Source organism: Borostomias antarcticus, assembly GCF_949987555.1.
Source record: "Borostomias antarcticus genome assembly, chromosome: 8".
NCBI lineage: Eukaryota > Metazoa > Chordata > Actinopteri > Stomiiformes > Stomiidae > Borostomias > Borostomias antarcticus.
The window spans coordinates 1,753,356-1,766,899 of NC_140241.1; the positions used below are offsets into that span (position 1 = coordinate 1,753,356).

At 52.4% G+C, this 13,544-nt stretch overlaps 1 protein-coding gene across 1 annotated transcript in view; it reads right to left on the reverse strand.

Annotated features, from left to right (window-relative positions):
• The window catches only part of iqgap3 (IQ motif containing GTPase activating protein 3), a gene marked incomplete at its 3' end in the record, with an annotated part of 38,348 nt that overhangs the window by 18,332 nt on the left and 6,472 nt on the right, over positions 1 to 13,544 (reverse strand). The window contains exons 9-24 of the mRNA XM_084441654.1: positions 12,569 to 12,732; positions 12,368 to 12,455; positions 12,069 to 12,232; positions 11,622 to 11,782; positions 11,077 to 11,192; positions 9,703 to 9,866; positions 9,336 to 9,426; positions 8,472 to 8,639; positions 7,279 to 7,421; positions 6,295 to 6,465; positions 6,012 to 6,095; positions 5,320 to 5,391; positions 3,774 to 3,843; positions 2,670 to 2,878; positions 1,091 to 1,243; positions 159 to 322 (exon numbers count right to left, since the gene is read on the reverse strand). Coding sequence (XP_084297780.1) covers positions 159 to 322; positions 1,091 to 1,243; positions 2,670 to 2,878; positions 3,774 to 3,843; positions 5,320 to 5,391; positions 6,012 to 6,095; positions 6,295 to 6,465; positions 7,279 to 7,421; positions 8,472 to 8,639; positions 9,336 to 9,426; positions 9,703 to 9,866; positions 11,077 to 11,192; positions 11,622 to 11,782; positions 12,069 to 12,232; positions 12,368 to 12,455; positions 12,569 to 12,732 — 2,182 coding nt within the window. The remainder of the gene's footprint in view (positions 1 to 158; positions 323 to 1,090; positions 1,244 to 2,669; positions 2,879 to 3,773; positions 3,844 to 5,319; positions 5,392 to 6,011; positions 6,096 to 6,294; positions 6,466 to 7,278; positions 7,422 to 8,471; positions 8,640 to 9,335; positions 9,427 to 9,702; positions 9,867 to 11,076; positions 11,193 to 11,621; positions 11,783 to 12,068; positions 12,233 to 12,367; positions 12,456 to 12,568; positions 12,733 to 13,544) is intronic.

Genomic DNA, 13,544 nt, shown 5'->3' on the forward strand with positions numbered 1-13,544 from the left:
CACCTGATCAGGAGCCACTCCCAGACTCCACCTGCTGGACTGGGAAGAAAAGACCCAGCCTATTTCCAACCCCCAGCCAGGGGACTGGGGGTCGTCACAGTGTGTGTGCGTGTATATGTGTGTGTGTGTGTGTGTGTGTGTGTGTGTGTGCGTCTCACTTGATCTCGTGTCTCAGCGCGGCGGTGAACAGCTGGAGCAGCAGGTAGGCCTCCCTGCAGTCGGACCCGTAGTTGAACAGCGTGAAGATCACCGTCTCCATGAAGCGCGTGGTTCTGGTCTGGGGCATCAGGAAGATCAGCTGGGCCAGGTAGAGGGGCTGGGTCTACACACACGCACACACACACACACACACGCACACACACACACACACACACACACACACACACACGCGCGCGCACACACACACACACACACACACACACACGCGCACACACACACACACATCAACACACACACACACACGCACACACACACGCACACACACGCGCACACACACGCGCACACACACGCGCACACACACGCGCACACACACGCGCACACACACGCGCACACACACACACACACACACACACACACACACACACACACACGCACACACACGCGCACACACACGCGCACACACACGCGCACACACACGCGCACACACACGCGCACACACACGCACACACACACGCACACACACACACACACACACACGCACACACACACACACACACACCTTTGCATTGGAGTTCTTCTTCATCAGGTTAGGAAATACTCTAGTTTGATTAATTCATTATTTAATTAGTTTCATCAATTAATTAATTTATTATAGTTTCTATATTTTTATTTCAACCAATCGACTAAACAAATCTCGGTCGACCAACAGCCCATCAACCAAACAATCAACCCGTCGACTAAATGGAGACCCTACTGAACGACCAACACACGAGCGGGTCTGGGACTTGTAGTTCCAACACACGAGCGGGTCTGGGACTTGTAGTTCCAACACACGAGCGGGTCTGGGACTTGTAGTTCCAACACACGGGCGGGTCTGGGACTTGTAGTTCCAACACAGGAGCGGGTCTGGGACCTGTAGTTGTCGGCTCACCTGCAGCAGGTAGAACAGGTGCTGGTAGGCCTCCAGCTGCTCCCGCCGCTGTTTGCTCAGGGCCTTCAGGCCCTTGCTCTTATCCAGCGCCATCATGTCACACAGCTGCTCCTTGTTCTTCTTGGTCAGCTTCTTACAGTGAGAGACCACCTCCTGCATTCAGACAGACAGGACAGACAGACAGGACAGACAGACAGACAGGCAGACAGGCAGACAGGACAGGCAGGCAGACAGACAGACAGACAGGCAGACAGGCAGACAGACAGGCAGACAGACAGACAGGCACAGGCAGACAGGCAGACAGACAGACCAGACAGACAGACAGACAGACAGACAGACAGGCAGACAGGCAGACAGACAGAGCAGACAGGGCAGACAGGACAGACAGGCAGACAGACAGACAGGCAGACAGACAGGCACAGGCAGACAGGCAGACAGACAGACAGACAGGACAGGCAGGCAGGCAGGCAGACAGGACAGGACAGGACGGACAGGCAGACAGACAGACAGACAGGCAGGCAGGCAGGCAGGCAGACAGACGGAGACAGACAGACAGACAGGCAGACAGGCAGACAGGCAGACAGGACAGGCAGGCAGGCAGGCAGGCAGGCAGATAGGCAGACAGACAGACAGGCAGGCAGACAGACAGACAGACAAGCAGACAGACAGACAGACAGGCAGGCAGACAGGCAGACATGCAGACAGACAGACAGACGGACAGGCAGGCAGACAGGCGGACAGACAGACAGGCAGGCAGGTGGGTCAGAGACTAGAGGATGGTCATGTATGTTGGGGGGACAGTCATGGGACCAGAGCTGGCTAACGGGTGTCCAAAACTGAACCAGGATCATATTTTGTGTGTCTCCCAGCACGCACGTGTGTGTGTGTGTGTGCGCGCGCGCGTGCACACCATCAAATCAAACTCACATGAAAGGACTAGCTTTGTAAGCCCTGTTATGAGGTCATTTACGATCATATACAACGCATATAAAAATGTGAACTGTGCACGCTTGAGATATTAGTGCTCACTGCTCCTGTCCCAGCTAACTACACTATGGATCTCACTGGGCATATTGGGTTATGTGGGTTATTCTACGGTATACTGTACGGTATACTGTACGCCCACAGAGATGAGCAATGAGCACGCATATCTCAAGAGTGCACAGTTCGTCTAAATGTTCTTTCAGTATGGACAGTTCTATATGAATGTAAGCATCCTCATAACAGGGCTTGGTAAATGGTAAATGGACTGCACTTATGTAGCGCTTTTATCCAAAGCGCTTTACAATGAAGGCCTCTCATTCACCCATTCACACACCAATGGTGGCAGCTGCCATGCAAGCTGCCAACCTGCTCATTGGGAGCAATTTGGGGTTCAGTGTCTTTACCCAAGGACACTTCGACATGCAGAATGCAAAATACGACCGGATGTAGAGGGACATCCTGGTATTTTTGCCATACTGCATGTGGCATACTATGTATTGGGACATACTACATCAATCTTAAGCATACTACTGTGTATAGTATGGAGGTACGCGAGGGGGAAGGCAGCCTGTGCTGGCCGGACGGCGCCCCCTACCTGCAGCGTGACGCGGTTCCGGACCAGCAGGCCGATCTTCAGGTCCATGAGGTCCAGGTCGGCCTCCAGCTGGCGGTTGGAGCGGATGGTCCTCACCACCTCCTCCCTCAGACGCAGCAGCGCCCCCTCCTGGACGATGTCGCTGTCGCCCAGCTCCAGCAGGTGGGCGAACTTGCGCACCACGGACAGGGGAGGCGTGGCCGAGTGGACTGGAGGAGAGAGGAGGAGAGTTTGAGGACAGGGGAGACTGGAGGAGAGGAGGAGGAGAGAGGAGGAGAGTTTGAGGACAGGGGAGGCGTGGCCGAGTGGACTGGAGGAGAGAGGAGGAGAGTTTGAGGACAGGGGAGACTGGAGAAGAGGAGGAGGAGAGAGGAGGAGAGTTTGAGGACAGGGGAGACTGGAGAAGAGGAGGAGGAGAGAGGAGGAGAGTTTGAGGACAGGGGAGACTGGAGAAGAGGAGGAGGAGAGAGGAGGAGAGAGGAGGAGAGTTTGAGGACAGGGGAGACTGGAGAAGAGGAGGAGGAGAGAGGAGGAGAGAGGAGGAGAGTTTGAGGACAGGGGAGACTGGAGGAGAGGAGGAGGAGAGAGGAGGAGAGAGGAGGAGAGTTTGAGGACAGGGGAGACTGGAGAAGAGGAGGAGGAGAGAAGAGGAGAGAGGAGGAGAGTTTGAGGACAGGGGAGACTGGAGGAGAGAGGAGGAGGGTTTGAGGACAGGGGAGACTGGAGGAGAGAGGAGGAGGGTTTGAGGACAGGGGAGACTGGAGAAGAGGAGGAGGAGAGAGGAGGAGAGAGGAGGAGGGTTTGAGGACAGGGGAGACTGGAGGAGAGGAGGAGGAGAGAGGAGGAGGGTTTGAGGACAGGGGAGACTGGAGGAGAGAGGAGGAGGGTTTGAGGACAGGGGAGACTGGAGGAGAGGAGGAGGAGAGAGGAGGAGGGTTTGAGGACAGGAGAGACTGGAGGAGAGTTTGAGGACAGGGGAGGCGTGATGGAGCGGACAGTTAACCTTTGACCTAGGAGACGACGGCAGCGTCTTCCAAAGAAGCCAGGGCTACTGTAGTTTCTACTTTCCATACGTGTCAGAATGTGTCCTGCCTGGCGGCTTACCCAGCATCCTGTACTCCTCACGGGCGCGGTTAGCACGGAAGAAGGCCTGGATCCTGATGATGGCCCCCACCTGTGGAAGGGGAAAGGTTAAAAAAAAAATAAAAAAAATAAGAATAATAAAATAAAATAAAAATAATAACAACATTTTCCTCTTCAGACTTTTTCAATGTAGTACTACTCGGGATAGTTGGGACTCTTGTGAGGGTCATGACTCGAACTTGGAGAGGTGTAAGTGTTAAGATGAGCTCAGAGGTGAAAGTGTTAAGATGAGCTCACATGGTTGAGCTCAGAGGGGTAAGTGTTAAGGTGAGCTCAGAGGGGTAAGTGTTAAGGTGAGCTCAGAGGGGTAAGTGTTAAGATGAGCTGAGAGGTGTAAGTGTTAAGATGAGCTGAGAGGTGTAAGTGTTAAGGTGAGCTCAGAGGTGTAAGTGTTAAGATGAGCTCAGAGGGGTAAGTGTTAAGGTGAGCTCAGAGGCGTAAGTGTTAAGATGAGCTCAGAGGTGTAAGTGTTAAGGTGAGCTCAGAGGCGTAAGTGTTAAGGTGAGCTCAGAGGTGTAAGTGTTAAGATGAGCTCAGAGGGGTAAGTGTTAAGGTGAGCTCAGAGGCGTAAGTGTTAAGATGAGCTGAGAGGTGTAAGTGTTAAGGTGAGCTCAGAGGGGTAAGTGTTAAGGTGAGCTCAGAGGTGTAAGTGTTAAGGTGAGCTCAGAGGTGTAAGTGTTAAGGTGAGCTCAGAGGGGTAAGTGTTAAGGTGAGCTCAGAGGGGTAAGTGTTAAGGTGAGCTCAGAGGGGTAAGTGTTAAGGTGAGCTCAGAGGTGTAAGTGTTAAGGTGAGCTCAGAGGTGTAAGTGTTAAGGTGAGCTCAGAGGGGTAAGTGTTAAGGTGAGCTCAGAGGGGTAAGTGTTAAGGTGAGCTCAGAGGCGTAAGTGTTAAGGTGAGCTCAGAGGGGTAAGTGTTAAGGTGAGCTCAGAGGGGTAAGTGTAAAGGTGAGCTCAGAGGGGTAAGTGTTAAGGTGAGCTCAGAGGTGTAAGTGTTAAGGTGAGCTCAGAGGTGTAAGTGTTAAGATGAGCTCAGAGGTGTAAGTGTTAAGGTGAGCTCAGAGGTGTTAATGTTAAGATGAGCTGAGAGGTGTTAATGTTAAGGTGAGCTCAGAGGGGTAAGTGTTAAGATGAGCTCAGAGGTGTTAATGTTAAGATGAGCTCAGAGGGGTTAGGGTTAAGTGTGAGTGTTAAGTGTGAGTGTTAAGTGTGAGTGTTAAGTGTGAGTGTTAAGTGTGAGTGTTAAGTGTGAATATTAAGTGTGAATATTAAGTGTGAGTGTTAAGTGTGAGTGTTAAGTGTGAGTGTTAAGTGTGAGTGTTAAGTGTGAGTGTTAAGTGTGAATGTTAAGTGTGAGTGTTAAGTGTGAGTGTTAAGTGTGAGTGTTAAATGTGAGTGTTAAGTGTGAGTGTTAGGTGTGAATGTTAAGTGTGGATGTTAAGTGTGAGTGTTAGGTGTGAGTGTTAAGTGTGAGTGTTAAGTGTGAGTGTTAAGTGTGAGTGTTAAGCTCACGTGTCGTCTGAAGTAGTGCAGGCGAGAGAGGTATCTCCTGCGAGCCAGCCACATCTTCACTGAGGCCTGGATCTACACACACACACACACACACACACGCAGACACACACACACACACACACACACACACACACACGCAGACACACACACACGCACGCACACAAGGCAAGGCAGGTCAGGATCTACAGTCACACACACACACACACACACACAGGTAAGGATCTGCAGTCACACACACACACACAGGTCAGGATCTACAGTCACACACACACACACACACACACACACACACACACACACACAGGTCAGGATCTACAGTCACACACACACACACACACACACACACACACAGGTCAGGATCTACAGTCACACACACACACACACAGGTCAGGATCTACAGTCACACACACACACAGGTCAGGATCTACAGTCACACACACACACACACACACAGGTCAGGATCTACAGTCACACACACACACAGGTCAGGATCTACATGCACACACACACACACACACACAGGTCAGGATCTAGTCACACACACACACACAGGTCAGGATCTACACACACACACAGGTCAGGATCTACAGTCACACACACACACACACAGGTCAGGATCTACAGTCACACACAGGTCAGCCAACATGTCAGGATAATTATACTGAAGCACTAGAAACTAGTTGTTGACCGACCTTGACGATGGCCCTCCAGTTCTGATAGAGGTACTGCAGCCTGCGCTGGTACGATCTCCTCTGAACCACCATCCTCCAGTAAGACTGGACACACAGACACACACACAGACACACACACGCACACACGCACACGCGCGCACACGCACACACACACACACACACAAACACAAACACGCACACACGCACGCACACACACAAACTAGTTTCAGAGCAACATCTTGGAAGATAGTCTGAGCATTGATTTAAAACACTCTGGTCCGTGTTTAACCCCGCGCGCGCTGACCTGGATGGTGACGACGGCGGGCAGCTGTGCGTTGAGGAAGTGCAGTCGGGCGCCGAGCGTCTGTCTGAGGAGGAAGCCTCGCGCCCGAGCCTGCAGCTGCACCACCAGGCGCTCGCTGGCCTTCCAGCGCACCTCCCTGCCGTGGGCCGCCGCCACGCCGCTCACCGCCGCCTGCAGGGGGAGACAGAGAGACCGCGCGCTCGGCTGAGAGTTCCCCTGAACAACAGTTCCCCTGAACAACAGTTCCCCTGAACAATAGTTCCCCCAAACAACAGTTCCCCCGAACAACAGTTCCCCCGAACAACAGTTCCCCCGAACAACAGTTCCTCCGAACAACAGTTCCCCTGAACAACAGTTCCCCTGAACAACAGTTCCCCTGAACAACAGTTCCTCTGAACAACAGTTCCCCCGAACAACAGTTCCCCCGAACAACAGTTCCCCCGAACAACAGTTCCCCTGAACAACAGTTCCCCTGAACAACACCACCCCATCGATCAGCGACGGAGGTCAGGAAGCAGCAGCGGTAGAAAGCGAGCGTGGAGGAGGGATGGGAATCGATAACCCGAATCGTAAAGAGAAACGGAATCTTTAACCCGGAATCGACTTTGCCTCAGAGTTGATCAATTACTTTTGAGTTTTAGTTTGATCAATGCCGGCGTGTTTTTCTGACAGTTGCTCATAGCGAGACGATGATGTCACGCGTCTAGGCTGCTGAAGAGGAAAAGATAAGGAGCTTGTACTTTTAATTACATTCAATTATGCTAAAAAAAAATGATGTTCAAATGTTATCGGGCAGACGTGCATGCCTTTCTGCTACTCAAGAGACGGTCAAACCGTTGAGAGCCAGTGAGGGCCTCCTAGTTTCTCCACACTGGAAACGTAATCAATAAGGGAATCGATGCAGGACGGGACCGGCGAGCAGAGTCGATGGCGCTGGTACTAAAGTCTCAGCGGTTCGGGTCCCTGGCGTACGGCGCTGCCGACCTGGATCTCGTCGCGGGCCAGGAAGACGCTGGTCGGGGCGAAGGCAGGCGGTCTCTCCCAGCTGCCCTCCAGCCTCTGCAGGTGGAAGAAGAAGGAGCTGCCGTCCTCCGTGCGCGTCCTCAGCCACGGGCTCCTGTTGTCACCTGAACACAGTCACACGTCGGCAAACCTGTCACCTTAAAAGGTCTTAAAGGGTCTAGTTACTAATAATGTTTTTTTGCTTCCCTCTGGAATATGTAGAGGTGGGTCGTGTGCCCACCTCCCTTGCTCTCTGTAAAGCGCATTGTGTTGGCTCTGTGTATGAAATGCGCCATACAAATAAAGTTTGATTTGATTTGATTTAGTTTATCAAAGATCTTGATTTTGCATGTGGACTGTATACACCAGTACCTCACAGTAAGAATCAAACCTTACAGACTTTAGTAGGAGCCTGACAATTAAAAGTCAGCTCAGGCAGGAGAGTTGTGCGTCTTACTGCCCGTCATAATGTGACCAGTCTGTACCTCCCATGGTCTTAGCTCAGAGCAGGGCGGAGTCCCTACTGTACCTCCCATGGTCTTATCTGTAAGAAGGGCGGAGTCCCTACCTCCCATGGTCTTATCTGTAAGAAGGGCGGAGTCCCTACCTCCCATGGTCTTATCTGTGAGAAGGGCGGAGTCCCTACCTCCCATGGTCTTATCTGTAAGAAGGGCGGAGTCCCTACCTCCCATGGTCTTATCTGTGAGAAGGGCGGAGTCCCTACCTCCCATGGTCTTAGCAGGGCGGAGTCCCTACCTCCCATGGTCTTAGCAGGGCGGAGTCCCTACCTCCCATGGTCTTATCTGTGAGCAGGGCGGAGTCCCTACCTCCCATGGTCTTATCTGTGAGCAGGGCGGAGTCCCTACCTCCCATGGTCTTATCTGGGAGCAGGGCGGAGTCCCTACCTCCCATGGTCTTAGCAGGGCGGAGTCCCTACCTCCCATGGTCTTATCTGGGAGCAGGGCGGAGTCCCTACCTCCCGTGGTCTTAGCTCAGAGCAGGGCGGAGTCCCTACCTCCCATGGTCTTAGCAGGGCGGAGTCCCTACCTCCCATGGTCTTAGCAGGGCGGAGTCCCTACCTCCCATGGTCTTAGCAGGGCGGAGTCCCTACCTCCCATGGTCTTAGCAGGGCGGAGTCCCTACCTCCCGTGGTCTTAGCAGGGCGGAGTCCCTACCTCCCGTGGTCTTGGCGCGGAGCAGGGCGGAGAGCTCTGTCTGGTAGGCCGCTGCACATTCTGCCACCACGCTCTGCAGCGCCACCTCTGGTAGAGACAGGACTCGCAGGGTCTGGGCCGCCTTGCCCTCCCTCACCGCCTGGTTCACCGCTGCCAGACCCAGCGACACTGAGCACAGAGGCACCACACGTTACCAGGGTAAACAACACACACATGCACAAACAAACAAACAAACAAACACACACATGCACAAACAAAAACAAATACACACATGCACAAACAAACAAACAAACAAATACACACATGCACAAACAAACAAACAAACCATACACACATGCACAAACAAACAAACCATACACACATGCACAAACAAACATGCCCGCACAAACAAACAAACAATACACACATGCACAAACAAACAAACAATACACACATGCCCGCACAAACAAACAATACACAAATGCTCGTACAAACAAGCAAGCAAATACACACATGCCCGCACAAACAATACACACATGTCCGCACAAACAAACAATACACACATGCCCGCACAAACAAACAAACAATACACACATGCCCGCACAAACAAACAAACAATACACACATGCCCGCACAAACAAACAAACAAACAATACACACATGCCCGCACAAACAATACACACATGCCCGCACAAACAATACACACATGCCCGCACAAACAAACAAACAATACACACATGCCCGCACAAACAATACACACATGCCCGCACAAACAAACAAACAATACACACATGCCCGCACAAACAAAACACAGAAGGATCATAATTAAGAACACAGACACAGACGCTGAGTGGCTGTAGTGTGGAGAAGACACGCCCAACTCACTCTTCAGAGCCTTTTGACTGTCCTGATTGGCCCTCCTCACCCCTTCCTGGATGTCAGCCAACCACAGCTCTGCTCCTGGGTCACGGCTCACCTGTGATAGGACGGGACAAGGCCATGGTGTTCAACCAGAGATCAAAGATTCATTTAGAATGATTATCATCAGCTTTAAAACGGTGAAATATGTCCATGACAGATCAAGAGGGTTAATTGATTGAGATCCACGGTTGCCATTTCAGTCAGGCGACCATGATGCCTCTACCCCGGCCTCCACCCCGGCCTCCACCCCGGCCTCCACCCCGGCCTCCACCCCGGCCTCCACCCTGGCCTCCACCCCGGCCTCCACCCCGGCCTCCACCCCGGCCCCTACCTCGGCCTTGTGCTCCCTGGCTCTGGTCAGCAGGTCGTGGTAGCGGCGAGCGTTGGCCGGCTCCACCTCCGTCAGGCCAGCGGAGGGCAGCAGCAGGGCGGCCAGCGTCTTCTGAGGGTCTCCCCGACACAGCGCCTGGTTGACCAGGCCGATGGTCAGGATCTCTGTGAGGGAAACAGACGACGCACAGGTCAGTGAGACTGTCCACGGCTCTGTTGCGATGCAGACCGTGATCACTGGTCTGTAAGTAAGACAGGGTGGTTGAAAATTTGCCTTTGAGGTGCAGAAGGGTGCTACTGTCGGCTTGGAAGTCAAAGATAACAGCTAGTTTCTCAGGAATCTGACCAGAACCCCATTTAGTGCTTTTTATATCCTAGCGGACTACAACCCCCAGAGTTTTACACCCTGGCGGACTACAACCCCCAGAGTTTTACACCCTAGCGGACTACAACCATCAGAGGTTTACACCCTGGCGGACTACAACCCCCAGAGTTTTACACCCTAGCGGACTACAACCCCCAGAGTTTTACACCCTAGCGGACTACAACCCTCAGAGTTTTACACCCTAGCGGACTACAACCCCCAGAGTTTTACACCCTAGCGGACTACAACCCCCAGAGTTTTACACCCTAGCGGACTACAACCCTCAGAGTTTTACACCCTAGCGGACTACAACCCTCAGAGTTTTACACCCTAGCGGACTACAACCCCCAGAGTTTTACACCCTAGCGGACTACAACCCCCAGAGTTTTACACCCTAGCGGACTACAACCCTCAGAGTTTTACACCCTAGCAGACTACAACCCCCAGGGTTTTACACCCTAGCGGACTACAACCCCCAGGGTTTTTACACCCTAGCGGACTACAACCCCCAGAGCTTTACACCCTAGCGGACTACAACCCTCAGAGTTTTACACCCTAGCAGACTACAACCCCCAGAGTTTTACACCCTAGCGGACTACAACCCCCAGAGTTTTACACCCTAGCGGACTACAACCCCCAGAGTTTTACACCCTAGCGGACTACAACCCCCAGAGTTTTACACCCTAGCGGACTACAACCCCCAGAGTTTTACACCCTAGCGGACTACAACCCCCAGAGTTTTACACCCTAGCGGACTACAACCCCCAGAGTTTTACACCCTAGCGGACTACAACCCCCAGAGTTGTACACCCTAGCGGACTACAACCCCCAGAGTTTTACACCCTAGCGGACTACAACCCCCAGAGTTTTACACCCTAGCGGACTACAACCCCCAGAGTTTTATACCCTAGCGGACTACAACCCCCAGAGTTTTACACCCTAGCGGACTACAAGCCCCAGAGTTTTACACCCTAGCGGACTACAAGCCCCAGGGTGTGTGTGTGGTCGTACGGTCGTGCTCCTCCTGCGCTGAGGCGTTGACGGCGTTGAGTCCTCCCTGCAGCTGATTCCAGGTCAGCAGATCTCTGCCCGCCTGCCTCTTCAGCGCACACAGCTCCTCCAAGTACCTGAGCAGGAAGAGACGACAACACAGGGATGGAACCATAACCTCTACAATGATAAACCGTGATCAAAATCCATTACATTTATCGTGATAAGATTATCATTAAAACCGTGTTTGAAGTTAGCAACAGTCTCTATGACGCATTATGTTAATTTTTATGCCCCCCTCAAAAAGTTCATAGTGCTGCTAATTTTATTTGTGGTTTTCAATATAAAAGTGTTTGAAATGATTTCATTGTGTGTATCACATTTTACAATACCGCGATAATACTGATAACCGTGATAATTTTTGTCACTATAATCGTGATATGAACTTTTCACACCGTTACATCTCTAGCACAGCTAGCGAGACCGAGAGCTCGGCATCTCCTCTGGAGTGATGCATGAAGGGCACACGCACGCACGCCCGCACACACACACACACAGGAAGTCACCTTAGCACCAGGCTGTCATCGACGTCGGCCAGGCCGGCGGCCGGGCTGACCAGCGTGGCGCAGAAGGCGCCGCGGTCTCTGGCTTCCAGGGCCTGGTTGACGAGCGCCACGGCGGACAGCATCTCCACCGCCACGTACAGCTCCTCCTGCTGCAGCTCCCCCTGCAGGCATGGAGGACACCACCACGCAAATAAGCCCAGGTTTAAAAACATATATACTTACATTTTACATTAAATTAGTCATTTAGCAGACGCTTTTATCCAAAGCGACTAACAATAATTGCATTTAACGTAGGAAGAGCCAATGTTCTACTACTCACCAGAACTCACAAGTGCATCTTCTTTCTAAACAAGTGACTAAGAGCATAATCTAGTGCTGAAGGCAAAGTGCATATAAACTGGTGCTTTTTTAAATTTTGGATGACCTGTGAGTCGCACGCACACGCACCTCATAGCTCTGCCGCTGGAGCGGAGCCAGCTCGCTCTGGTAGAGGGCGGCAGCGAAGGGGTAGACGTCGGGCAGGTGGGCGTCGGGGTTCATGAGGGCGCGCAGCGTCTGCCGGGGCTCGCCGCCGCGCACCGCCTCGTTGATGGAGCTGACCGCCGCCCGCACTGTCGGCCCGCGGGACATGATTAGCATTTAGCATTTCAGCTTTTACCATCAAGCGCATAAATACTAGTCCTGTGTGTGTGTGTGTGCACGCGTGTTTGTGTGTGTACTGTATGTGTGTGTGTGTGTTTGATTACTTGTCTGGGTGCGCTGAGCCTCCTCGTTGGCCACACACACTCCCTCCTGCAGCTCGTCACGGTCCAGAGGGTCCACACAGCCCAGGTCCTGCCACAGGTCAGAGGGCAAAGGTCAGGAGTGCAGCTGGCTGCTATGTTGTGTAATTCTAAAAGAGGTGATGATTCAGAACAGCGTGTGTGTGTGTGTGTGTGTGTTCTCACCAGGGCCTTCTGCTCGCGGTCGGAGGCCAGCTGGTCCAGGTACCAGGGCGCGTGGTCCCTGTAGAGGCCCCTGAGGGCCAGGCTGGGCTCCTGGAGGGCCGTGATGAGGGCCAGGGCGTCGCCCACCTCCAGGGTCTCGTCCACCTGCTCTACGGCCGCGCGCACTGCAGGCATCAACACAGCAGCGGTCAGACAGACAGACAGAGACAGACAGAGAGACAGACAGACAGAGACATACAGACAGACAGAGAAACAGACAGACAGACAGAGACATACAGACAGACAGAGACAGACAGACAGATAAACAGACAGACAGACAGACAGAGAGACAGACAGACAGAGAGACAGACAGACAGACAGACAGAGACATACAGACAGACAGAGACAGACAGACAGATAAACAGACAGACAGACAGAGAGACAGACAGACAGAGACATACAGACAGACAGAGACAGACAGACAGATAAACAGACAGACAGACAGAGAGACAGACAGACAGAGACATACAGACAGACAGACAGAGACAGACAGACAAATACAGACAGACAGACAGACAGACAGACAGACAGAGACAGACAGATACTTTATTTTACACACTCCGATCACCAGTCATCAGCATTGGTTTGTGATAAAGGTGTTTTTGTTTACTTGTCTAGATCTTTTCGGTGTAGACACTTCCTGTGTCCGTTAGAACACAACCCCTGGTTGAGTTACACATTTCAAAAAGGGCTGCGCTCAGAAATCGCATACTTCCATACTAAATAGTACGCCAAAAAAGGATGTAGTATGTCCCAATATGGCACAAATACCAGGATGTCTTACTACTGTACAGTACATCCAGTCATATTTTGCAGTATGCAGGCCAGGAGGCTATTCTGACTGTTCTGACCACCGCATGGCGGAGATTACGCGTGCGCGTCGCGACGGCTGTGGACGAATGTCTCTGTGCTCTGCAACGGATGTGGGCAAATTTCA